The following is a 26260-nucleotide window of genomic DNA, read 5'->3' as shown; positions in this document are numbered from 1 at the left end:
CCCAGCTTTCTGGCCACCTCCGTGCACACCACTCTCCTTGAAAGTAAAGCTCCAAACCTATGTCTCCTAAGTTCTCAAACTGTACCTGTAGCTCAGTTTTGAGCCATCAGTCCGAATGCCATATTGAAATCCCATTAAACTCTTTCTGGTATTTTTCCCAAACTTCTAAATCTTCTTTCATCACCTTTGTCATTCACACTCCAGAAGAGGCCAATGCTAGATGGGCACAAAATGCCTGACTGGGAGCCACCACCCACCATGCAAAGTTTAGGTGCCCAATGCCCACCTGTAGTTCCCTGAGTAATTTTCTTTGCCCCTGTGAGAGCCTGTATCAGTGCCGTGACCGATTCCAACTTCTCTATCCCAACCAGGAAGGACACACACTTCTGACTCACCACATCTGCAGAATGAACTATCCCAGCTCTTATCTAACTGCTCCCCTTGAACTGTGACACTCCTTTTTATATGGGAAAAATTCCCCAGACTCCATTTTGTAATCCTAACCTCCATTTTTGTGTCTCTGTCTTCGCTATTGAATAAGCAGGAGTCACTTCACCAATTAGAACTGCAGGTCACTTGCCACTGGATGATATAAACTAGAGCTGAGAAACCGCTGGGCTGAGGATGCCCAAGAGTGAAAAATCACATAAAATGAAGTATGGCCACAAAAGGGTCCAACTCTGGCGCACGAGCAATAGGGACAGATAAAGGAATCATGGCTCTGAGGTAAACAACAGCAGAGAGCTTGGGAGGCGGGTGAAGCTTCCCCTTGGGGAGGCTAGCCCCCTGCCCTGCCTCTTCCAGCCGAGGCCCCTGCTCACTGCTCTCAGCTCCCCCCTCCCCGCATGGCCCCAGCCAGGGGCAGGGCCCAGGGGGGAGGGGCTGCGAGCTTGGGGTTCCCAGAGCCCCTCCCCTATTCTGTCCCTTCTGCCTGTGGCTCTGCCCATGGCCCCACCCGCATTCTGCCTATGGCCCAGTCCCGTCTCTTACCCTGTGGCCCCCTGCCCCTTTTCCACACCCACTCTGCCTCTTCTCCCCCAAGGCCCTGTCCCACTCGCTCCTCCCCTCCCCCGGCTGCAGCCTTCCGACTGGAAAAGCTCTCTGCCCTTGCTGGGGCCATGGTGGGGCGCGAGAGCTCCTCCAGCTCTGGGGCCATGGCAGGGGGAGATTTTTCCAGGGACTCCAAATACACCACTGTTCTCCCGCCCCACCCGGCTGCATGAGGTTTGGCTTCCCCTGGCCTCCATTACGTGCCACCCATGGCAGTGAGCATGTGCAAGGATACCAATAGGTAGCTACTGTGTGCAGTACAGGATGAAAGGAAGGTCAGCTAGCTGACTAGCCAGCTGGCCACCGCTCGTCCACATTGGTTATAACTTGTTCTAAAGGTCAGAGCTGTCAATCATAATTCTGACGTAATGGTTGGTACTGAGCATATGCAAATGAGATAATTGCTTAAGGGTATATAAGGCTATGTCTACACTGACTGAAGAGGGGCAGTGTCGGGGACTGAGAGTCAAGGCTCTCAGTTTCGTGCAGCTCCCAGCTGGGAGCGGGGAGGGAAGCCGCTCGGGGCTTCTCGCCTCTGTGCTTCCAGCCAGGAGCAGGGAGGGAGCTGCCTGGGGCTTCTTGCCTCAGGCAGGCAGATCTGCACCAGAAGTCTGGTTGGCTTCTCTGCTCTCAGTGGGGAGTAGAAATCCAGGACCCCAAGGGGTAACAGGGCTCCCAACAGGGAGTGGGGAGCCTGGACGGCAGCCCCACTTGGAGTGGAGACTGGAAAGCAGCCAAGGAGCTGGCTTACAAGAATGACAGCCAACAGCCAATGTAAGGAACGCAATGTCTACATGGACATTGCATCACCCTAACTACACCAAAATAAGCCCTATACCCAGTGGTGAGCTGGAGCCGGTTTGCACCAGTTCACGCGAACCGGTTGTTAAATTTTGAAGCTGGTTTAGAACCGGTTGTTAAAGGGGTGGGCAAACTCTGGCCCATGAGACCGTCCTGTCCGGCCCACCTGCGCTCTTGGCTGGGGAGGCTCCCCTGAGAATCCCTTTTTAATTTTTACTCACCTGGCGGCGCTCCAGGCATTCAGCGGCACTTTGGTGGCAGGTCCTTCACTCGCTCCGGGTATTCAGCGGCACTTCAGCGGCAGGCCCTTCAGTGCTGCCGAAGACCCGGAGCGACTGAAGGAACCGGTTCTTCAGCTTCTGGCAGCTCATCACTGCTGAAGGCATGGTACAGGCCACTGCGGCCCAACAAGAGGCTACCAGGGTGCAGATGGCTGCCCAGCAAGAGTCAGTATGCGTCCAACAGGAGACGAACCAATTACTGATGAACCAGGCGGCCCAAGATCGAGCCACCCTGAATGAAGTAGTGAACCAGTTAAAAGCTCTGACCACACTGACGCACGGGCCCCAGGGGATCCGGCTGCTGCCGGCAAGCAACTATTTACAGAAGATGACTACGGATTACGATATAGAGGCATATCTCCTTGCCTTCAAGAGGACGGCACTGCAGGAGGCCTGGCCCCAAGACCAGTGGGCAGGTATCCTGGCTCAATTTCTGTGTGGCGAGCAACAGAAGGCCTATTTTGACATGACCACAGCGACAGCTATGGATTACCCCCAGGTGAAGGTGGAAATCCTGCCAAGGTCAGGTGTGACATCAGCCATACGGGCCCAGCGCTTCCATGAGTGGAAATACCAGGACAGCAAACCGCCGAGGTCCCAGCTATTTGATTTAATCCACCTCGCCTGGAAGTGGCTCTGCCCCGAGACCCATGGGCCGGAGAAGATAGTGGAAATCCTCATGTTGGACAGGTACATGAGGGGGTTGCCGCTGGACATACAGGGGTGGGTCTGCCAAAACGATCCCTCCTCCTATGATGAACTAGTTGCTCTTGTAGAGAGACACCTAGCAGCCCAAGACAGGTCACCAGACCTTTCCAGTAGGGAGGCTGCCCTCGCTCCCCACAAGGGATTGACTGAGGAGAGGAGTAGCAGGACCCTGTGCCACCTACAAGGATTCGCCTTGCCCCAAACCTGAGTCTCCAAGGCTAAAAAGGACTGGGCCTACTGAGGCGAACAAGGTATTTTGCCACACTGCCTATACCTCTCGTTGAGGTGGTTTTATGTCGGCATAGCTGGGGAGTTACATCGGTGGGAGAAACATTTCAGTGTGAACACCTCCACTGTTTTGTCAACAGAACGAAGTAGTGTAGACAAGGCCTAATAAAGTCCAGATAGAAAAGCATATAAAAGGTCAGCTGCCTGCAGGCAGAAGTCAGTCAGAAACCAGCTAGAAGAGCTGCTGGAAGAACTGCTAGAGCAGTGGGTCTCAAACTTTTTGCTTTGGTGACCCCTTTCACACAGCAAGCCTCTGAGTGACACCCCCCCCCTTAGAAATTCAAAACACATTTTTATATTTAAAACTATTAAATATAAATGCTATTAAATGCTAATTTAAACTCTATTGCTTAAAATGAATTTTTCTTTTCTCACTGCTTTTAAATTAAGACTAAAACACATTTTATCAAATTATTACTATAATTAGAGAAGTAATATTTATGTAGAATTTTATTTTAATACTTGACAGCAATTAATCAACAGAAGCAGTCAAAAATCAGTGAGATATGCTGCTGTTTATTTTACACAAGTAATTTTATTCTTGGTGTTGTTTTAGAAGGGTGCATCTGTTGTCATTCTTCAAATCAAACTGGTTTTGAGATTTCGTCTTTATTGTGAGAAGGCTGGAGAATCCACTCACATTTAGCAGGAAACTGCAGAAGGACTCTCAGGGCCAATTTGGTCACTAGTGGGTATTCACTTGCAACTGAGCACCAGAACTGGTTTGGAAGCAGCTGTGTGAATTTTGCTTTCACTTCATCATCGATCATGTTGACAAACTGTTCCTGTGCGTGAATATCTTCAGTAGGTAACTGTTCGGCCATCACACTGAAAGAGTTCTTCACCAGGGAATGAAGTGCTTTTGGTAGCACTAGAAAGGAGCACGAGAACTGTTCATGAAGGGCTTTCAGATGTTCACTAATAGCTGACTTGAGAGCACTATTGTTGATTTCCTCCTCCTCACTGAATGAGGAAAGTATAGGAAACATGCTGTATCTGTCTGTGTCCAACTTCTTGCACCACAGATCAAACTTCATCTGAAAGGCTCTGATTTTATTAGTCAAGTCTATTAATGTTGAACATTTTCCTGAAGGGACAGATTGAGGTCATTAAGGTTATCAAAGATATCAACCAGGTATGCCAAGCAGAGAAGCCATTTCTTGTCACTGAACATTTTGTTCAGCTCATTTCTCTTTTTGCAGAAAAAACTCCGCCATCTCTTCACAAAGTCATAGAATCATAGAATATCAGGGTTGGAAGGGACCTCAGGAGGTCATCTAGACCAACCACCTACTCAAAGCAGGACCAACACCAACTAAATCACCCCAGGCAGGGCTTTGTTAAGCCTGACCTTAAAAACTTCAAAGGAAGGAGATTCCACCACCTCCCTAGGTAACGCATTCCAGTGCTTCACCATCCTCCTAGTGAAAAAGTTTTTCCTAATATCCAACCTAAATCTCCCCCACTGCAACTTGAGACCATAACCCCTTGTTCTGTCATCTGCTACCACTGAGAACAGTCTAGATCCATCCTCTTTGGAACCCCTTTCAGGTAGTTGAAAGCAGCTATCAAATCCCCCCTCATTCTTCTCTTCCGCAGACTAAACAATCCCAGTTCCCTCAGTCTCTCCTCAGAAGTCATGTGTTCCAGTCCACTAATCATTTTTGTTGCCCTCCACTGGACGTTTTCCAATTTTTCCACATCATTCTTTAGTGTGGGGCCCAAAACTGGACACAGTACTCCAGATGAGGCCTCACCAATGTTGAATAGAGGGGAACGATCACATCCCTCGATCTGCTGGCAATGCCCCTATTTATACAGCCCAAAATGCCATTGGCCCTTCTTGGCAACTGTTGACTCATATCCAGCTTCTCATCCACTGTAACCCCAAGGTCCTTTTCTGCAGAATTGCTGCCTAGCCATTCGGTCCCTAGTCTGTAGCGGTGCATGGGATTCTTCCATCCTAAGTGCAGGGCTCTGCACTTGTCCTTATTGAACCTCATCAGATTTCTTTTGGCCCAATCCTCTAATTTGTCTAGGTCCGTCTGTATCCTATCCCTACCCTCCAGCGTATCTACCTCTCCTCCCAGTTTACTGTCATCTGCAAACTTGCTGAGGGTGCAATCCACACCATCCTCCAGATCATTAATGAAGATATTGAACAAAACCAGCCCCAGGACCGACCGCTGGGGAACTCCACTTGATACCGGCTGCCAGCTAGACATGGAGCCATTGATCACTACCTGTTGAGCCCAACAATCTAGCCAGCTTTCTATCCACTTTATAGTCCATTCATCCAGCCCATAATTCTTACTTGCTGACAAGAATATTGTGGGAGACCGTGTCAAAAGCTATGCTAAAGTCAAGGAATAACGCGTCCACTGCTTTTCCCTCATCCACAGAGCCAGTTACCTCATAATAGAAGGCATAGAAGTATAAAAATGCACTTTAATGTGCATCCCCTAGAACGGGGTGGGCAAACTTTTTGGCCCGAGTGCCACATCTGGGTGGGGAAATTGCTTGCAGGGCCATGAATGTAGGGCTGGGGCAGGGGTTGGGGTGCAGGAGGGGAGGGAGTGCGGGGTGTGAGAGGGGGTGTGGTATGCAGGAATGGGCTCGAGAAAGGGTTGGGGCACAGGAGGGGTGTAAGGTGTACGAGGGGGCTGAGGGAAGGGGGTTGGGGTGCAGGAAGGGGTGCACAGTGCGAGAGGGGCCTGAGGGCAGTGGTGCAGGGAGGGTTGTGGAGTGCAGGAGGAGGCTCAGGGAAGGGGGTTGGGGTGCAGGAGGAGTGTGGGGTGTGGCAAGGGGCTCAGGGCAAGGGGTTGGGGTGCAGCGGGGGCTCAGGGCAGTGGTACAGGAGGGGTGCAGGGTGCAGCAGGGGGCTCAGGGCAGGGAGTTGGGGTGTGGGTGCAGGAGGGGTTTGGGGTGCAGGCTCCAGCCACCGCTTATCTGGAGTGGCTCCAGGGTGGCAAAGGCATGCACCGAGGCCAGGGTAGGCTCCCTGCGTGCCTGCCCTGGCCCCAAGCCACTCCAGGAAGCAGCCGGCACCACGTCCCTGTGGCACCACGGGGGTGGCAAATCTGCAGGCTGGATCCAAAGCCCTGAGGAGCTGGATCCGGCCTGCAGGCCATAGTTTGCCCACCCCTGCCCTAGAAAGCCATTGAACTTGAGTGTAGAAAAGCAGAACTTCATATACACCACCCATTTCGTTGCAAAGCTCTTGAAAGAGATGAGTATTCAGACCATATGCCTTCATGTAGTTCATTGCTTGTATAAAAACATCCACCACAGCATTGAGGCATGTTGGCAATGTCTTTGCAGCTAGGACTTGACGATGGATTCCACAATGAGTGACAATCACATTAGGTGATGCACGCCTTACCTTCTGCTGAAAGTCAGACCATGCACCCATCATGGCTGAAGCATCATCATTGGTACAGATACCACAAAGATTTTTCCAGTCTTTAAAAAAAAAAAAAAGACATTCACCTTCCTGAAAATGGCCTGTGCTGTTGTGGTTGTTTCAAGTTGTTCACAGAATAAGAACTCAGCTTTAACATCCCCGGCACTAACATACTGCATGAACACTATAAATTGTGCATAGTAGCATCAGGAGTTTCATCAAGTTGCAGGCTGAACGTATCGAAAGCAGAATGTTTAATTTCATGCATAACTTGTGTTTTGATATCTTCAGACGTCTCACATCTTCTGCATTTCACAGAATCACTCGGCCCAGAAAGTATATTCAGCTTTTTGGCAGTATCATTGCCAAGCATGAGCGACACTATCTTTGCACACTGGCAGAACAAGCTCTTCACCTATCGTATGCGGCGTTTTGGCATGGGCGGTTCGTAGCGACACAACATAAGAGGCCTCCACAGCTTAGGACATTTGCTGTCGGAAACTTCCATCTGCATCAGGCCGGGCTTTCTTTGTTGCTTCTTCTCTGCGTTTGAAAAAATCCACATTTTGATTTTTATGCTCCGGAAGTCTAGTTTCAAGATGTTGCTGCAGTTTTATCAATGGTTTTATCAATTCAACAGACAAAATTTCAGAGCAAATGACACATTGTGGTTTTTCAATAGCAGAGGAAAACAATGCTGGTAAAACCTTGTTTAATGTAAGACTCGAGATACCTTTGCTTTTTAGTGGTTTTAGCAGTAGAGGTGGCCATTATTTTCAGGAGGAGGTAAGCACTGTGTGTCTGAATGTTAAATAATAAAGTATTTCTTCAGCTGCTGAACAATCAAGCCCTCTAACGTCGTCGCAGTCCCAAGGCTGGCCATAGGAAAAATGGTGCCCTGGGCAAACTTCTATATGGCACTCTTTCTTTGGAGGCAGAGCAGGGTTGGAGGGGTGAAGCTGGACTGGAGATGCTTGGGGCTGTGAGCTCTGTACATGGTGGATGTCGGGGCTCTCAACCCCACATCTGGCCAGACTTGGACTTCACAGCTCTGCAGGCTGTCAACCACACATGTGGCTGGGCTCAGGACTCTCAGCCCCATGACTGGCCTTGGTCAGGGCTCAGAGCTTGCGACCCCCACATAACCAGGTTGTGTCCCAACGTGCTAGACAGAGAGATCAGAAATCTGACCAAGAGGACAGAAGAGCTGCTTGAAAGACAGCTCAGAGCTCTGAGGAAAGCACTGTTAAAGAAAGCACCCAAAGCAGCAGAGACAACAGCTTCAGCAGCAGCCACATCAGCAACATTGGAAAAAAATAATTAAGGGACAAAAGGACAGAGCCAGAGAAGCTGTGGGGAGTGAGCTGCACCTGTAACAGCAGCGAAGGGAGGAACTGAGATGACTAGCAGTGAGCTCAAAAGCTATATTAGCAGCAGCAACAAACAGCAACATTTGTAACAGTACCATGGAATCAATTAATAGAATGAGCTTGTCTGTTTTTAACTGTTTACTGTACAGTATAGCAGCAGTTCCCAAACTTGTTCCACCGCTTGTGTAGGGAAAGCCCCTGGCAGGCCGGGCCAGTTTGTTTACCTGCCGTGTCTGCAGGTTCGGCCGATCGCGGCTCCCAGTGGCCGCAATTTGCTGCTCCAGGCCAATAGGGGCTGCGGGAAGCGGTGCAGGCCGAGGGACGTGCTGGCCGCCGCTTCCAGCAGCCCCCATTAGCCCGGAGCAGCGAACCGTGGCCAGTGGGAGCCGCGATCGGCCGAACCTACAGATGCGGCAGGTAAACAAACCGGCCCGGCCCACCAGGGGCTTTCCCTGAACAAGCAGCGGAACAAGTTTGGGAACCATTGCAGTATAGTATAAATGTGTATGCTTGAAGTGTGTGTGTGTGTTTTAATTGTATTTTACTTATGTAAAACAAAGTATAAGTTAGGAACTGCTGTTAGCGATTTGTTACAAACTGGACATTTGTAGCAAAGTACCCAATTTAGAATTTAAACTGTATGCTAATGTAGTTTAAATGCTCTAACTTGCAATAAGGAATTTGTGTCAATTTCTATATTTGGATTATATCGTAGTAGGGATTATTAGTTACATTAATAAAAAGACACTTTGTATTGGAAAATGTACTGCTTGTGTCAATCACTGTATCGGAAATTTATATCTGTGTCATTCAAGTGTTTCCTTAACTTCCCTAGCGACTCATACCTCAGGAAGAGCAGATTAAGGGGGCAATAGGCAGGTTATTCAAGGGGCATCCCAAAGCTTAAATTTCAAGGTAGTACTCCTGCATCTGTGGCAGGCTATGCGTCCTCACTTGTTCTCCAGTTGTGCAAAGACTGAGCACATCCTTCCCCACAATTCCCTGCAAAGCTGCTCAAATGAGCCCTCACCCACCTCTGAGGCCACCACTCTCAGCAACTCTGTTAGGGCAGGGCTGGGTCCCTCCCATGCTTGCAGGAGGGACCCGCTACTACTGATGCCCTGACTCCTATGGCCTTGTCCTGATGGGGGGGGAGGAAAAGAGAAGAGGAGGATGTGCATCCTATCTTGACTGAAGTCCCAGGAGCCCTTCCCCTCTCTGTCTGTGGCTTATGGTGGAGGAAGGTGTAACAGGACACAAGGAGGAGCCGGGTGTACACCTGCAGCCCCCCTCTCCTGCAGTGGCAGATTAGCCAGCTGGCCAAAGGGGCACATGCCCGAGGGCCCCAGCCAATTCGGGGGGTCTGGGAAAATAGGTGACCCCATACCCTGACTCTGTTCTCCAGCAGGAGCGCCAGGTGGGTGGGGCGGGGCGGACGGGGCAAGCCCCCATGGCCAGACTCCATTTCCCCAGTAGGAGCATCAGTGGCCGGTGGGGGGTGTGTGGGAAGACTGCAGGTGGGGAGGGCCCCTCCCCCTCCCCCTGGGCACCACAAACCCCTAATCTACCTCTGCTCCCATGTGCAGACACAGGGGCCAAAGCAGCAGACCCAGCTCTGTCAGGGCCACCTGGGGACCCCAGGCCCTCCCAACCGCAGTAGCAGCACCACTCTCTTGTACTCCATCCCCGTGAGTAGTTGGAAAGGAAGGGGCTGAGGGAACAGCCTCAGCTTAGGCAGGACTGCCTAGAGATTCAGCCCTTCTCCCATCACAGATGCATGATGTGACCCTTAGGATTGCCAACTTTGGTTGATGTATTCCTGGAGATTTCATCACATGACAATCTAATTCCTGGAGGGTTCGTAACCCTAGGACCCTCGGGCTCACAACCTGATAGGTGGAGGGGTAGAAACAGGTCCTCTAGAGCTGGCTCCAGCAGAGATGTCTGGGCACAGTCAGGTCCTTCCTGGTCGCCCTAATGGTACCATGTGACATCCCCCCTCCTCAGCCCTTCCCCTCCAGCAGGGGGAATGGGGAGAGTCACAACGGGAAACTGCCCCACCCAGGCCACTCACAGCTGCACCATGTGGCCCCCCGCTTCCCCCCCTCCCCTGCATGAGGAAGGGCCTTGGCTGCAGGCCCAACCTGGGCTGCACTCTTCCAGAGCACAGGGGCCGCAGCACTGAGCCTTGCAGAGTTCTACAAATGAGTGCCTGAGGTGAAGGAGCAGTGACCCATCACAACCTTCTGAAGAGAAAGGATTGGAACCAGCACATTACAGTTCAATCTCTCCTTCCAAATCTCTCAGCAACAGCCCCTGGTCAAATGTGTCAGTGCTGGTGCTCTCTACTCATACTATTACGTTATGGTTGCCATCACTAAAAGATTATTTGCAAACATGATCAGCACCCTGTAACTAGAAGGTGAAGTTGAGAATGTTTTTGGGTGTGGCTTAGTTTTAGATTTGCGCTTTTTAGTCATTACCATAAGAGGCTCGTGTGATGCTTGACTGAAAGCCTGTTGAAGTCACTGGGTGTCTTTCCATTTATTTCAACAGGGCTTTTGATCTGGCCTGTGGAGTTACACAATTCTTGTACAGCAGGATATACTTCATATTGTATGTGTACTAAAGTTCAACCATTTTTTTTTCCTGCTCTCATAACTTAGGTTGGAAGTCTAACAGTGCTTCAAGAAGAGTTAGACAGCTACTTTAAAGAACAAGGGGAGACTGAGAATCTATACATTTTTGAGGAAGGGACAATGACATGCAAGAATCATTATGATTGGTCTGAAACAAAATAACATTTCACACTATATAATGTATTTGGCTTTGTAAGTCTACTAAAAACAACGTGTTTTTAAATCAGTAACATTTATTTCAGTTAAACTGAGACATGACTTCAAAGTTAATACAGGATAAAAGTTAATGGAATTTGTCAAAGAAAATACTACTAATACTTAATAAAATATGAATTGCCCTTCCACTACATATATTACAGGCATATGTTTAGAAAAAACATTTTGAATAGAATATTATGAAGGATACTGGCATGTAAAAATGACATTTTGACATAACCAAAGCATTAGACTTTCCCGTCCTGGAGAGATTTTTTTCCCTTTTTCGAGTCAGTAGTTTTAAAATATCTTTTACACACACACACACACACACACACACACACACACACACACACACACACACACACACCCTTAATCAATTTGCTGAGCAAAGTTTACATGTACAGCTTTAGAGAGACTTCTATACAATCTAGAAAACTATAACACATTTTTGCACACAGTGAATTGTAAACCATTTTCTAAGAAAATGACTTTCAAATAATCTTTAGTATAAACACTGAACTTCTAAAATACAAAATTGATTTTTTTTGTGCAAACAAACAATAGGTTTTGATAAAGCCATGTCTCTTATGAATGCAAGATAAAACACTGCTGCACCTACCAATCATACCCCAAGCCAAAGTCAACAGAAGTCCTTCCCTTGGTTTCAGTGAATTTTGGATTGATGTTAACTTGGAAGAACACATGTAAACTGAGCTAACATTTATTTTTAATGAACCTGCACCCTCTTGCAATCACCACCATGCTTAATTTCCAATTTCAGTTTATTATTTAAAATTCTAGAAACAAGCCAAATAACGGCCTGCAAATAAAGAATACAATTTAAGGAAGGATTCCCCACCCCCACCCCGAGATCTTGAGCTAATTTCCAAACACATTTTATTGAATGATTACGATCTGGAATAAGTTTTCCCTGAGTGCTCTTTTTGCCTGGTTAGAAAAATTAGAATGTGGTTTTCAAAATACTGCTTTCTGCAATTTCATTTGAATAAACATGATTTTTTCCCAAGCAAGTTGTTCCATTCCAGTACTACTGGACTGTGCACTAAAACAAACATGGACCCTACTGCTCCAGTAGAACCATATCAGAACATTCTATTGCCAAAAAGGATTATTCAGGCAGGTCTAGAAACATACTTCCTGGCCCAGATCTACATAGGCAAGATGTCTCAAAAAGTGATTTCCTTTTATTTCAAAAGGTACAGAACTTACACCACCTCTGCTAACAAAGTTACAGTGGCACTGGTATCACTAAAGGAAGAAACTGCTTTACTATGCTTCTAAAGCTCAGACAACAAAAGGGAACGAAGAAGTGTGTGATGCAGGAGAAGTGTCATGAGCAAAATGAGAATGAATATGTTGTTTTCCATGCATTAAAGTTGAGAAAATGAATACCTCATGCAAGATGTAAAGTTATCATACCCTCAGTAGGTTCATTTCACATGATCTTTAGGGGTCTAATCCCCCTTGATGCTCACCTTAGCACGAATGGAAGTTGTGTGGGCATGGGGAGGAAAGCCTAGGGGCCTGATTCTGATTTAACTTATAGCCTTGTCAATCAGAAGTAATTCCATGGACTTCAATAAAGTTGCATCAGTCAAACCAGTGTAAGCAAGATAAAGATCACCCCCAGACTCAGCCTAAGATGTATAATTCAAATCGCAATACTAGATGATGCATTTAAAACATTACTGATTGCACTCATAATTCAGTAGTTTCTTCGTTTTAAAATGTCTAGCAGTTAAAAGTGATGGTCTAGAGTAGTTTATAAGCACCACTCTTCAATAAGCAAGGATTTTCAAATATTTTAACTTTGCTGATTTATAAAATGTTTTCTATGTAGCTTAACACAATAGCCTAAAAAAGCAAATCTAAGAAACTGTATTTACAATTAAAATAAGTATTAGACCTTTCTGGATTTTGCATTCATTCATCATAGCAGAATAATTTACATGGCTTACAGTAATAAATAATAAATAAGTCAAAAAGCTTAAAAGCTTTTGGAGAATGCATTCTCTGTATTGGAGTACAGTACAGTTCCAGGAAGTAGCAATGATTCTGGATATGATTTCTTCCTGAGGTTCCTTAGGTTGGACGGCCTTGACCAAAGCGAGATTTAGACCTGGATTTAAAATAAATAGTACATACACATGTGGAGGCACTTTTATCATGATATAGGATTAATTGTTGCTAATTATAATAGTCAGTTTGATAGTTCACTGTATGAAACCATTTTATGATTTTTGTCAAAATCCTAAACCCTAAACATTCAAGTATAACATAGAATGGAGAAACAGTACATTATACTGTTATGCTCATTGTCCCTTTATATCATGGCATCTCTAGTCACCCATTTGTATCCTTGTATAAAAGATAAATATTTAAATCAAGGCTTGGCCATCAAATATTTGCTTTTCAGAGAAAGCCCCACAGAAGTACCTTCATACATGTGCGTGCATGCAGATGCAAAACGACTTACAGGAACTCCTTACAGGTTTCAGTATGAAATGAAATCATATCAATTTTCACTGCACACTAGGCAAACTCTGGCTCTGGTTAAGAAAGAGCTATCAGCAGATCCATTATAAAACTCTACTTCTAAGATTCACCACTTGACCACCAAGTAGTGAGTAGAACATTGGCTCCAGACTAAACCCTCACATACAAGGTGTCAGCCTCTGTTTTTTTTTCTGATCCTCATGTAATAAGGATGGGACTTTGGAACAATGCCAAATAGGTCACTGATGTGGGAATTTTGGGAAGTGGACAGAGAGATGACTAACAGATTTGTTTCAGAGTAGCAGCCATGTTAGTCTGTATCCACAAAAAGAAGGAGTACTTGTGGCACCTTAGAGACTAACAAATTTGAGCATAAGCTTTCGTGAGCTACAGCTCACTTCATCAGATGCAAGTGAGCTGTAGCTCACGAAAGCTTATGCTCAAATAAATTTGTTAGTCTCTAAGGTGCCACAAGTACTCCTTTTCTTTTTAATAGATCTGTGTGGACACTGATCCAGAAACCCAAAATTCCAGATGGGTTTACAGAGGGGAAGTCGCACTTCTAACCCACATGCTGCAGATGGGTTGTACCACAGCTCTGCAAGGTTGGGTTCCATTCTCCTGACTCCACTACAAGGTTTAGTGGGGTGAGGGTGATTTTCACCTCCAGATGCACTTCGCACACTGGAAAGAGGGGATATGGAGGGAGAGTTTGAAATGAGAAGGTGTAACACATGGCTAGAAAGGGTTAAACATCCTGCAAAATAAATAACCCTCAAAAGACATCTGGGGAGATAACGTTTGTGTATTTACACATGTATGAATAGAGTCAACGATGTAATCAACAGTCCCTGTCTATGCTGTATTCTGATAGTTTAGAGATCAAAAGAACATCCTAGCATTTAAATGAATTGTAAATATGGGATCTCAATATTCATCTCTCTTTGAAATTTGACTTTGACTCCCTCAGGGAACAGATGGCCAGGATCCCCTGGGGGACTAACATGAAAGGGAAGGGAGTCCAGGAGAGCTGGCTGTATTTCAAGGAATCCCTGTTGAGGTTACAGGGACAAACCATCCCGATGAGTCGAAAGAATAGTAAATATGGCAGGCGACCAGCTTGGCTTAATGGTGAAATCCTAGCGGATCTTAAACATAAAAAAGAAGCTTACAAGAAGTGGAAGGTTGGACATATGACCAGGGAAGAGTATAAAAATATTGCTCGGGCATGTAGGAAAGATATCAGGAGGGCCAAATCGCACCTGGAGCTGCAGCTAGCAAGAGATGTCAAGAGTAACAAGAAGGGTTTCTTCAGGTATGTTGGCAACAAGAAGAAAGCCAAGGAAAGTGTGGGCCCCTTACTGAATGAGGGAGGCAAGCTAGTGACAGAGGATGTGGAAAAAGCTAATGTACTCAATGCTTTTTTTGCCTCTGTTTTCACTAGCAAGGTCAGCTCCCAGACTGCTGTGCTGGGCATCACAAAATGGGGAAGAGATGGCCAGCCCTCTGTAGAGATAGAGGTGGTTAGGGACTATTTAGAAAAGCTGGACGTGCACAAGTCCATGGGGCCGGACGAATTGCATCCGAGAGTGCTGAGGGAATTGGCGGCTGTGATTGCAGAGCCCTTGGCCATTATCTTTGAAAACTCGTGGCGAACGGGGGAAGTCCCGGATGACTGGAAAAAGGCTAATGTAGTGCCCATCTTTAAAAAAGGGAAGAAGGAGGATCCTGGGAACTACAGGCCGGTCAGCCTCACCTCAGTCCCTGGAAAAATCATGGAGCAGGTCCTCAAAGAATCAATCCTGAAGCACTTAGAGGAGAGGAAAGTGATCAGGAACAGTCAGCATGGATTCACCAAGGGAAGGTCATGCCTGACTAATCTAATCGCCTTTTATGATGAGATTACTGGTTCAGTGGATGAAGGGAAAGCAGTGGATGTATTGTTTCTTGACTTTAGCAAAGCTTTTGACACGGTCTCCCACAGCATTCTTGTCAGCAAGTTAAGGAAGTATGGGCTGGATGAATGCACTATAAGGTGGGTAGAAAGCTGGCTAGATTGTCGGGCTCAACGGGTAGTGATCAATGGCTCCATGTCTAGTTGGCAGCCGGTGTCAAGTGGAGTGCCCCAGGGGTCGGTCCTGGGGCCCGTTTTGTTCAATATCTTCATAAATGATCTGGAGGATGGTGTGGATTGCACTCTCAGCAAATTTGCGGATGATACTAAACTGGGAGGAGTGGTAGATACGCTGGAGGGGAGGGATAGGATACAGAAGGACCTAGACAAATTGGAGGATTGGGCCAAAAGAAATCTAATGAGGTTCAATAAGGATAAGTGCAGGGTCCTGCACTTAGGATGGAAGAATCCAATGCACCGCTACAGACTAGGGACCGAATGGCTCGGCAGCAGTTCTGCGGAAAAGGACCTAGGGGTGACAGTGGACGAGAAGCTGGATATGAGTCAGCAGTGTGCCCTTGTTGCCAAGAAGGCCAATGGCATTTTGGGATGTATAAGTAGGGGCATAGCGAGCAGATCGAGGGACGTGATCGTTCCCCTCTATTCGACACTGGTGAGGCCTCATCTGGAGTACTGTGTCCAGTTTTGGGACCCACACTACAAGAAGGATGTGGATAAATTGGAAAGAGTACAGCGAAGGGCAACAAAAATGATTAGGGGTCTAGAGCACATGACTTATGAGGAGAGGCTGAGGGAGCTGGGATTGTTTAGTCTGCAGAAGAGAAGAATGAGGGGGGATTTGATAGCTGCTTTCAACTACCTGAAAGGGGGTTTCAAAGAGGATGGCTCTAGACTGTTCTCAATGGTAGCAGATGACAGAACGAGGAGTAATGGTCTCAAGTTGCAATGGGGGAGGTTTAGATTGGATATTAGGAAAAACTTTTTCACTAAGAGGGTGGTGAAACACTGGAATGCGTTACCTAGGGAGGTGGTAGAATCTCCTTCCTTAGAGGTTTTTAAGGTCAGGCTTGACAAAGCCCTGGCTAGGATGATTTAACTGGGACTTGGTCCTGCTTTGAGCAGGGGGTTGGACTAGATGACCTTCTGGGGTCCCTTCCAACCCTGATATTCTATGATTCTATGAAATGTATTGTGAATGGTGGAGGAACAAGCAAATGGCCTTATGTTAATTCGTATAGGTAAGTACTGGTGATGGACCTCCTTCAAAGTCATCCTAACTACTGGTTTCAGAGTAGCAGTCGTGTTGGTCTGTATCCGCAAAAAGAAAAGGAGTACTTGTGGCACCTTAGAGACTAACAAATTTATTTGAGCATAAGCTTTTGTGAGCTACAGCTTTTCTTTTTATCCTAATTACTGTTTGTTCCCCAAGGAAATCCCAACTCAAAGAGCACATGAAATTGTGTAAAAGATCCTTGGGTCCTGATTCTGTCATCTCAGATCTGCTTAGGCTTCATGGGGAAGTTTGAGTTGCAAGACTGAGGTTCCATTATAGTGGTATGCCCTGAATATGATATTTGGACTATAACCTATGAACTATTTCTGAAAGAACTCTTTGCAACTACAAAGCTCACCATTTCTGCTATTCTGCATTTCTTAAGAATTGAACTCGTGTCTGTATGCATATTGATCTTTTAACCATTCTCTCTCTCTCTCTTTTTTTTAATAAATTTTAGTTTAGTTAATAAGAACTGGCTGTAGTGTGTATTTGGTTAAGATCTGGAATAATCAGTAACCTGGGAGGTAATGTGTACGATCCTTTGGGATCGGTAGAACCTTTTCTTTTATATGATGAAACAGGATTTTCAATCATCATGTTTGACTTAGGTACCTGGATGAAGGCCTGAGGCTGGATCATTTTAAGTGAACTGTGTTGTTTGACTTCTGAGTAACCAGTAAAGTAATAAAGAAGCTGTTTTATGATGGCTCGGTAAATCCAAGTATTGGAATATTCACCAGCTTTTTGGGGATTCTGCCCCATTCTTTGCAGTTCACCCTAATGGAGTAACCACAGCTGGCTCCCCACTAGGGCTCTGGTCACAGAAGGCTTTTTTAAAAAAAAAACCAAAATACACATCCTGCCTTTTTCTGCCACTTAAAGAACAACTTACCTTGTGTTTTTCTCTGTGCTATTTTGTCGAGCACTGACCTGCGCTGAGGCCTTTATCTGAGCTTCAAGTCTAGAGTAAATGCCACCTGCATGCTGCAGTACAGGGAGATCAAATCATTTAGCTCTTCCAGTATAATCAGTGACTTTCTAAAAGTTTATTAGTTTTTAGATAACTGATTTATATTTGCAGAAGCAATTGTTCCAAAAGGAGATGGCAAAGATCATATTGCATCCCTTCAGAGCCCCATTGTGAAGGTGTGTGAGCCTGCAATCATGCACACTAGCCATGATCTGGCTCTGATTAAGAAAGAGCCATAAAGACTTTGCATCTTGCTGTGCTCCCAGTGCCTGATACTTGGCCCCTCCAAACCCATCCTACTTCCTGGGTCAACAGTTTTTGAAGTAGTGACCTTTTGAAACTTTTTCTGACCAAGTGTTTTAGAAAAAAAAAATCACTTTAAACTATTAAAACCTGATCAAAGTCATGTTAAAGCTTAAGTCTTCCAGACATCTTAAAAAAACTAAATCTCATTTTCTGGTACTGAAAATGCATGAATTCAAGAGATCTGCATAAAATACACACTAATATTACCATAATATAAAGTCTTACTTCTTTGCCTTCCTTTGACTTGACCCGGTCCAGGTCTCCCAATCTCATTTTTATTAGGTGACCTGTAATCTCACACATCCTTCGCTGATCTGCAAGTAATAAAAGAAATATCAATATTCTAAATATTCCTTACTACCAAGATGAAGAGCCATAAACATGAGGAAAGAGGTTATGCATATATTACTAATAATCCACTATACAGAGAAATGAGTGGCTTTATTCTTGGCTCATGTGAAAAGCATGAGTATCTATGATCCAAAGTAAGGTCCTGATTCTGCAGTGTAATGCAGTTTCAGTTGGGCTCCATGCAGATGCAGGGATCTATCTGCATCCATTGCACTGCCAGATCTAAGAGAATGGTTTTGAGGCAGCATAGATTTATAAAAGAAATGGAAAAGCAAAGGAAACTAGGTAGTTTACTGAGACCATAGCTTTCAAGTCCATACAGTAGTGAGGAAAAGCAACACAGAACAATACGACCTTACTTCTTTATAAACTGAGAGATAGGGAGAAAGGCATTCACAAAGCATACATGTGGAGGCAATATCCATGTGACACACAATTTATCACATACCCATGCAATTTATATGCCCAGGCAATTACCACACACTTATAACCACATCACCTGCCCCCTCGTCTTTCTCTCTCTCTCTCCAGGACTTTGTTCTGACATTCCAGACAGCTGCCATTTAATACAAACTAAAAATACAAAACCAGTCAAGGAACTTTTCCTTCTCCTGTCTGTAACTGTGGAACTTCCTCCCAAGTTTACTCCTGCCAGGGGACCCAGACTATCCATTTGCATTAGTCACTCTCTCAGCATGTGAGGTGATGAATATTTTCGCTTTATTTTCCCTCTGTAACAAAAAGGTATTTTTCTCCTGTGGGAAAGAAGAGACTAGTGCTAATCTGATCCTAAGGTATCATTGCCTGGAGTGCTATCCTTGCTGCACCAACATTTTGTGAGTTCAAGAAGATTCTGAAGTTATTGTGTAGCATAACAAAGCGTGGCTGCAACTGAATTCTAGCACTTACACAATTGTTGAACAGAATAATATATGCTATACATAAATATTAATCAGAGTACATGCCGAGATCCACTTTAGAGATATCATCTGCAATGTTTTTTCATATTTCATGGAAGCAAGTACAGAATATCTGGCCCAACAGAAAATTCAATAGACATGAGTCACTATAAGACAGAACCTCAGCTTGTGTAAGTCAGCATAGGGCCATTCTATTAAGTGGAGCTGCAAAAAATTACAGCAGGTGGGGATCAGTTCCCAGGGGTGAGAGGAGAATATGGCATCAATGCAACTATTGACTTCAGTGGAATTACTCAGTGTTTTACACAGTCATGACTGAGATCAGAATCATGCCTTCCTTCTGTCATAAGCCTTTTGTTGCAAAGGATAATCTCTTTGCTCTTGCAAAGCTACATGGACAGATGAGACCCAAAATTCATGCATAGTTGCTAATATGATTGAATAAAATAACAATAGGCTTGTATTAGGAATGGCAGAAGATTAAGTTCCAGACTTGAAATGGTGGTGTGGTTTATCATCATTTCCAGTTTTTTGTAATTGTCGATAAGCATTTAAAAATTTAACCTAACCAAGTTTAATATACAGTTTTTTAGAATCATAAAGGGCCCAGTTCTCCTCTCACTAACTCAACTTAGTTAGAAGTAATTCCAAACAAGTTTCAGAGTAGCAGCCGTGTTAGTCAGTCTCTGAAGTGCCACAAGTACTCCTGTTCTTTTTGCGGATACAAACAAATTTATTTGAGCATAAGCTTTTGTGGGCTTCAGCCCACTTCATCAGATGCATAGAATGGAACATACAGTAAGAAGACACACACACACCATGAAAAGGTGGAAGTAGCCATACCAACTGTAAGAGGCTAATTAATTAAGATGAGCTATTATCAGCAGGAGAAAAAAAAAACTTTTGTAGTGATAATCAAGATGGCCCATTTAGACAGTTGACAAGAAGGTGTGAGGATACTTAATATGGGGAAATAGATTCAATGTGTGTAATGACCCAGCCACTCCCAGTCTCTATTCAAACCCAAGTTAATGGTATCTAGTTTGCATATTAATTCAAGCTCAGCAGTTTCTCATTGGAGTCTGTTTTGGAAGCTTTTTATTGCAAAATTGCCACCTTTATATCTTTTACTGAGTGGCCAGAGAGGTTGAAGTGTTCTCCTATCGGTTTTTGAATGTTAGGATTCCTGATGTCAGATTTGGGTCCATTTATTCTTTTACGTAGAGACTGTCCGTTTTAGCCAATGTACACGGCAGAGGGGATTGCTAGCACATGATGGCATACATCACATTGGTAGATGTGCAAGTGAACGAGCCCCTGATGGAGTGGCTAATGTGATTAGGTCCTATCTTGGTGTTACTTGAATAAATATGTGGATAGAATTGGCATTAGGCTTTGCTGCAAGAATAGGTTTCTGGGTTAGTGTTTTTGTTGTGTGGTATGTGGTTGCTGGAGAGTATTTGCTTCAGGTTGGGGAGCTGTCTGTAAGCGAGGACTGGTTTGTCTCTCAAGATCTGTGAGAGTGAGGGATCGTTTTTCCAGGATAGGTTGGAGATCTTTGACGATGAGCTGGAGAGGTTTTAGTTGGGAGCTGAAGAGGACAGCTAATGGCGTTCTGTTATTTTCTTTGTTGGGCCTGTCCTGTAGTAGGTGACTTCTGGGTACTCTTCTGGCTCTGTCAAGCTGTTTCTTCACTTCAGCAGGTGGTATTGTAGTTGTAAGAATGCTTGACAGAGATCTTGTAGGTGTTTGTCTCTGTCTGAGGGATTGGAGCAAATGCGGTTGTATCTTTACTTGGCTTGGCTGTAGATAATGGATCATGTGGGGTGTCCTGGATGAAAGCTGGAGGCATGTAGGTAAGTATAGCGGTCAGTAGGTTTCTGGTATAGGGTGGTGTTTATGTGACCATCGCTTATTAGCACAGTAGTGTCCAGGAAATGGACCGATTGTGTGGATTGGTCTAGGAGGTTGATGGTGGGATGGAAATTGTTGAAATCATGGTGGAATTCCTCAAGTGCTTCTTTTCCATGGGTGATGGTGATGGTGATGTCATCAATGTAGCGCAAGTAGGGTAGGGGCGTTAGGGGACAAGAGTTAAGGAAGCATTGTTCTAAGTCAGCCATAAAAATGTTGGCATACTGTGGGGCCATGCGGGTACCCATAGCAGTGCCGCTGACTTGAAGGTATGTATTGTCCCCAAACGTGAAATAGTTGTGGGTGAGGACAAAGTCACAAGGTCAGCCACCAGGTTTGCAGTGATATTATCGGGGATACTGTTCCTGACAGTTTGTAGTCCATCTTTGTTTGGAATGTTGGTGTAGAGGGCTTCTACAGCCACAGTGACCAGGATGCTGTTTTCTGGAAGATCACTGATAGATTGTAGTTTACTCAGGAAGTCAGTGGTGTCTCAAAGATAGCTGGGAGTGCTGGTAGCGTAGGGCCTGAGAAGAGAGTCCACATAGCCAGACAATCCTGTTGTTAGGGTGCCAATGCCTGAGATGATGGGACGTCCAGAATTTCCAGGTTTATGGATCTTGGGTAGCAAACAGAATACCTCTGATCGGGGTTCTAGGTATGTGTCTGCACAGATCTGTTCATGTGCTTTTTCAGGGAGTTTAAGCAGATGGTGTAGTTTCTTTTGGTAATCCTCAGTGGGATCAGAGGATAATGGGCTGTAGAATGTGGAGTTGGAGAGCTGCCTAGTAGCCTCTTGTTCATATTCCAACTTATTCATGATGATGACAGCACCTCCTTTGTCAGCCTTTTTGATTATGATATCAGATTTGTTCCTGAGGCTGTTGATGGTGTTGTGTTCAGCACGCCTGAGGTTATGGGGCAAGTGATGCTGCTTTTCCACAATTTCAGCCCGTGCACATCGACAGAAGCAATCTGCGTAGAAGTCAATGTAGTTATACCAGTATAAAACTAGTTTGAAATCACATTCAGCCATGACATACCTAAGCAGAGTACTTTACTGAAATAGTTATGTAGTTGCATAACAGAATTCTATTTTTTCCCCTCTAACATTAACATTACAAAAGCTAAACCAATGAAATCTTACCATCTTCTCTTTGAGCATCCTGGTTGAATCTCAGTGATCTAGAAGCATCCCACTTATTCTGCTGCATACTCACACTGGTAACAAGAGAAACAAAAGTGTTGTCAGTAGTATTTTACTAAGCAGGATGTTTCACCCAGGACTTGGAGAAATACTTACATGAATGGAGATGCATCTCGAGAATTTGACTGTCAAAAAAAACAGAAAAATGCATTAATGAATACATTTAAGACTAGCTGCAAAAATTAAAGAAAAGTTCCTCATTGGACTGACTGAGTTGAACAGTCCATTTCACTACTTAGATTTACCTTCTCCATTGGTTTCTCCTTTTTTTGAACACTAGGTGAAGAAACTTGTTTCTTTGGATGTTTGATTAACTTCTTTGGCTTCTCTTTTCTCCCTGTTAATTAAAACATTATTTAGTAGCAAACAATCCTCAATATTTAAAACATTTAAATCACACTGGCTGTGCATAGTGACTTCCACATTCCTGCACACATATGAGTCAGTCAGTGACCTGGATATTCTCCCTCCTTAGCAAAGCTATGGGGTGGATAATGATAAAATGGGACCAACATCCACAAAGCACAAAGGCAAAACCCACTCACATGCTTTCCCTAAGAAGCATGCATGAGCTGAAGTTTACAGTACAAAGAAATTATATGCAATATACACTTCCTATTGTAAATATAATGTAAACATGCATACACTGAATACATCCCTAAAAATGCAAGTAGGGACCAAAAGTCTTGATGACATCATCAGAATGCTTTCTGAAGTTTTCACTCTGGACATTCTCTGCCCTGTGCAGACTGATTGCTCCAACCTCTTAAGTCCCCTTTCCTTCCTTTGTATTTCCATCTAGTTAATTTCCTCTTATCATAACCCATCAAAAGGATTTAAACATAAGAAAACCATGGTCCTAAACATGCCATCTACCAGGCATCACACTCTTCACTCTGCTTGTATGTTATATCCCTTTTCCCACCCTTTGTCTTGTCTATTTAGATTGTTCGCTCTTTGGGGAAGGGACTGTCTTTTATTCTATGTTTGTATAGAGTCTAGTACAACAGGGCACCAATCTCAATTGGCCCTTAGGCAACACTATAATAAGCATGATCAACACACACTGACTAATTTGCATTAATGTCTGGAAGATCCATTGCAAGTTGAAGAATTTTGTGAATTAGTTGAATAAGCGAATGATCAAAAAAGTCACAAGGGTAGGATCTCAAAATGTAATTTGCCATTTTTTCCTGACATGTAGTTTAGTTTTAACTAACACTTTGTTTACTAGCAAACATTCTACAATGTTATTTGTAAAAATCTTCCGTTTCCTGATTGAGAATTAGCAAGGTTCTGATTTGAGAGAATGTATATTACACGCACACACACACACACACACACACACACACACACACACACACACACAATAAAAAAAACAAACAACTGAATTTTACAAGAGGTCTGCATCATTTTTACATTAAAACGTCACTCACTACATCTCCCTTGTTTGGGGATTTTCTTCCCTCCCTATCCCCCATTTAAATTTCTCTCTCTCTACTTTTCTTCTGTTGTATATCTTTGCTATTTTCTCAATGCGTCTTTTTCAGTTGCTTTTCCTTATACAAAATAGTCTACCATGTTTAGTTTCCTTTTCTCCAAGGACATCACTTCTCAAGAAGCACTCTGATTTTGCCTCTCTCTCTATCCATGTCAACACACCAGTCTCCATCCTCCTCTCTACCCACACCCTCACCACTCCAAGAACAGCAGAAGGTTCTTGGCCCTAAGAGCCCTCCCTTCTCTTTCCCAAAATCTTCAGTCTTCCACCCACCCAATTTGAAATCAAGGCCCTATCTGTCGTGATGGAAACTAAGAGCCACGTGCTTCTTCATGCCTTACTCTGGATTTCCTGCCTTGTCTCCTGCTTGGGTGGCCAGGAAAGTGGTCAGTCCTGCAGCACTTACTTCCTGCAGGCCGTGTTAGGCCTTTGTATGTACGAGACAGACTGTGCAAGTTAGGGGGAAGAATCAGTGCAATCTTAGGAGAATTGAGGCAGCCTGCCTTTCACTTCTGGTCCTTACAACAGAAGATCAATAACCACTGTGTGCAAATGAAGGAGTGGGACTCTGCAAATGCTGCTGCAGAGGACACAGCCACATGGCTAGTAACCTGAGGTCCAACTTCTGTAACATTAACCTAGGAGGTGACAGGAGGGCTAAAACAGCTCTGATAGCAACCCTTCCAAGGAAGGGAACAGACCATACAGAATATAGCTTTAATCTGTCTCACTGGTATGAGAACATTGGATATGTGTACTTTCCCATTTGTGAGTGTTTACTGCTGGAGCTGATGAATGGAAGAACATAGGTAAATCTGTGTATTTAATATATGTCTCAGAGAAAAAAATAAAAGTATAAAATCAAGTGAGACATTTTGTGATAGGGTTTATTATATTTATTTCTATTTGAAGTTCTTTTACAAAAAAGAAAACTTCTGCCTTGTATTCTAATCCCTAATTACCAAGAAAAGATTCTTGCTATAACAGACAGATAATTACAGGTTTCAGAGTAGCAGCCATGTTAGTCTGTATTCGCAAAAAGAAAAGCAGTACTTGTGGCACCTTAGAGACTAACAAATTTATTAGAGCATAAGCTTTCGTGAGCTACAGCTCACTTCATCGGATGCATTTGGTGGAAAAAACAGAGGAGAGATTTATATACACACACACACACACACACACACACACACAGAGAACATGAAACAATGGGTTTATCATACACACTGTAAGGAGAGTGATCACTTAAGATAAGCCATCACCAGCAGCAGGGGGTGGGGAAGGAGGAAAACCTTTCATGGTGACAAGCAAGGTAGGCTAATTCCAGCAGTTAACAAGAATATCAGAGGAACAGTGGGGGGAGAAATAACATGGGGAAATAGTTTTACTTTGTGTAATGACTCATCCATTCCCAGTCTCTATTCAAGCCTAAGTTAATTGTATCCAGTTTGCAAATTAATTCCAATTCAGCAGTCTCTCGTTGGAGTCTGTTTTTGAAGCTTTTTTGTTGAAGGATAGCCACTCTTAGGTCTGTAATCGAGTGACCAGAGAGATTGAAGTGTTCTCCAACTGGTTTTTGGATGTTATAATTCTTGACGTCTGATTTGTGTCCATTCATTCTTTTACATAGAGACTGTCCAGTTTGGCCAATGTACATGGCAGAGGGGCATTGCTGGCACATGATGGCATATATCACATTGGTAGATGCGCAGGTGAAGGAGCCTCTGATAGTGTGGCTGATGTGATTAGGCCCTATGATGGTATCCCCTGAATAGATATGTGGGCAGAGTTGGCAACGGGCTTTGTTGCAAGGATAGGTTCCTGGGTTAGTGGTTCTGTTGTGTGGTATGTGGTTGCTGGTGAGTATTTGCTTCAGATTGGGGGGCTGTCTGTAAGCAAGGACTGGCCTGTCTCCCAAGATCTGTGAGAGTGATGGGTCGTCCTTCAGGATTTCCAGGTTTATGGATCTTGGGTAGCATATAGAATACCCCAGGTCGCGGTTCTAGGGGTGTCTGTGCGGATTTGTTCTTGTGCTTTTTCAGGGAGTTTCTTGAGCAAATGCTGTAGTTTCTTTTGGTAACTCTCAGTGGGATCAGAGGGTAATGGCTTGTAGAAAGTGGTGTTGGAGAGCTGCCTAGTAGCCTCTTGTTCATACTCCGACCTATTCATGATGACACAGCACCTCCTTTGTCAGCCTTTTTGATTATGATGTCAGAGTTGTTTCTGAGGCTGTGGATGGCATTGTGTTCTGCATGGCTGAGGTTATGGGGTAAGCGATGCTGCTTTTCCACAATTTCAGCTCGTGCATGTCGGCGGAAGCACTCTATGTAGAAATCCAGGCTGCTTTTTTGACCTTCAGGAGGAGTCCACCCAGAATCCTTCTTTTTGTAGTGTTGGCAGGAAGGTCTCTGTGGGTTAATATGTTGGTCAGAGGTGTGTTGGAAATATTCCTTGAGTCGGAGACGTCGAAAATAGGATTCTAGGTCACCACAGAACTGTATCATGTTCGTGGGGGTGGAGGGGCAAAAGGAGAGGCCCCGAGATAGGACAGATTCTTCTGCTGGGCTAAGAGTATAGTTGGATAGATTAACAATATTGCTGGGTGGGTTACGGGAACCACTATTGTGGCCCCTTGTTGCATGTAGTAG

General features: G+C 44.6%; 1 protein-coding gene across 7 annotated transcripts in view; it reads right to left on the bottom strand.

Annotated features, from left to right (window-relative positions):
* Window positions 1-10755: 10755 nt before the first annotated feature.
* Window positions 10756-26260, bottom strand: part of SANBR (SANT and BTB domain regulator of CSR) — a 58521-nt gene continuing 43016 nt past the window's right edge. For 6 of the 7 annotated variants that reach the window (XM_043511954.1, XM_038396656.2, XM_043511955.1 and 3 more), the window contains 6 exons: window positions 22360-22451; window positions 22211-22239; window positions 22055-22128; window positions 17948-18036; window positions 17339-17430; window positions 10756-12878 (listed from right to left, as the gene is read on the bottom strand). In XM_043511954.1, the coding sequence (XP_043367889.1) occupies window positions 12842-12878; window positions 17339-17430; window positions 17948-18036; window positions 22055-22128; window positions 22211-22239; window positions 22360-22451 (413 nt within the window). In that variant the 3' untranslated portion in view covers window positions 10756-12841. The remainder of the gene's footprint in view (window positions 12879-17338; window positions 17431-17947; window positions 18037-22054; window positions 22129-22210; window positions 22240-22359; window positions 22452-26260) is intronic. The other variant, XM_038396660.2, reaches the window with a different exon arrangement.

The sequence above is a fragment of the Dermochelys coriacea genome, chromosome 3 (genome assembly GCF_009764565.3).
Source record: "Dermochelys coriacea isolate rDerCor1 chromosome 3, rDerCor1.pri.v4, whole genome shotgun sequence".
In the NCBI taxonomy this organism is placed as follows: domain Eukaryota; kingdom Metazoa; phylum Chordata; order Testudines; family Dermochelyidae; genus Dermochelys; species Dermochelys coriacea.
Note: the sequence above shows the minus strand (reverse complement) of the source record. Positions and strands in the feature narration are given on the sequence as shown.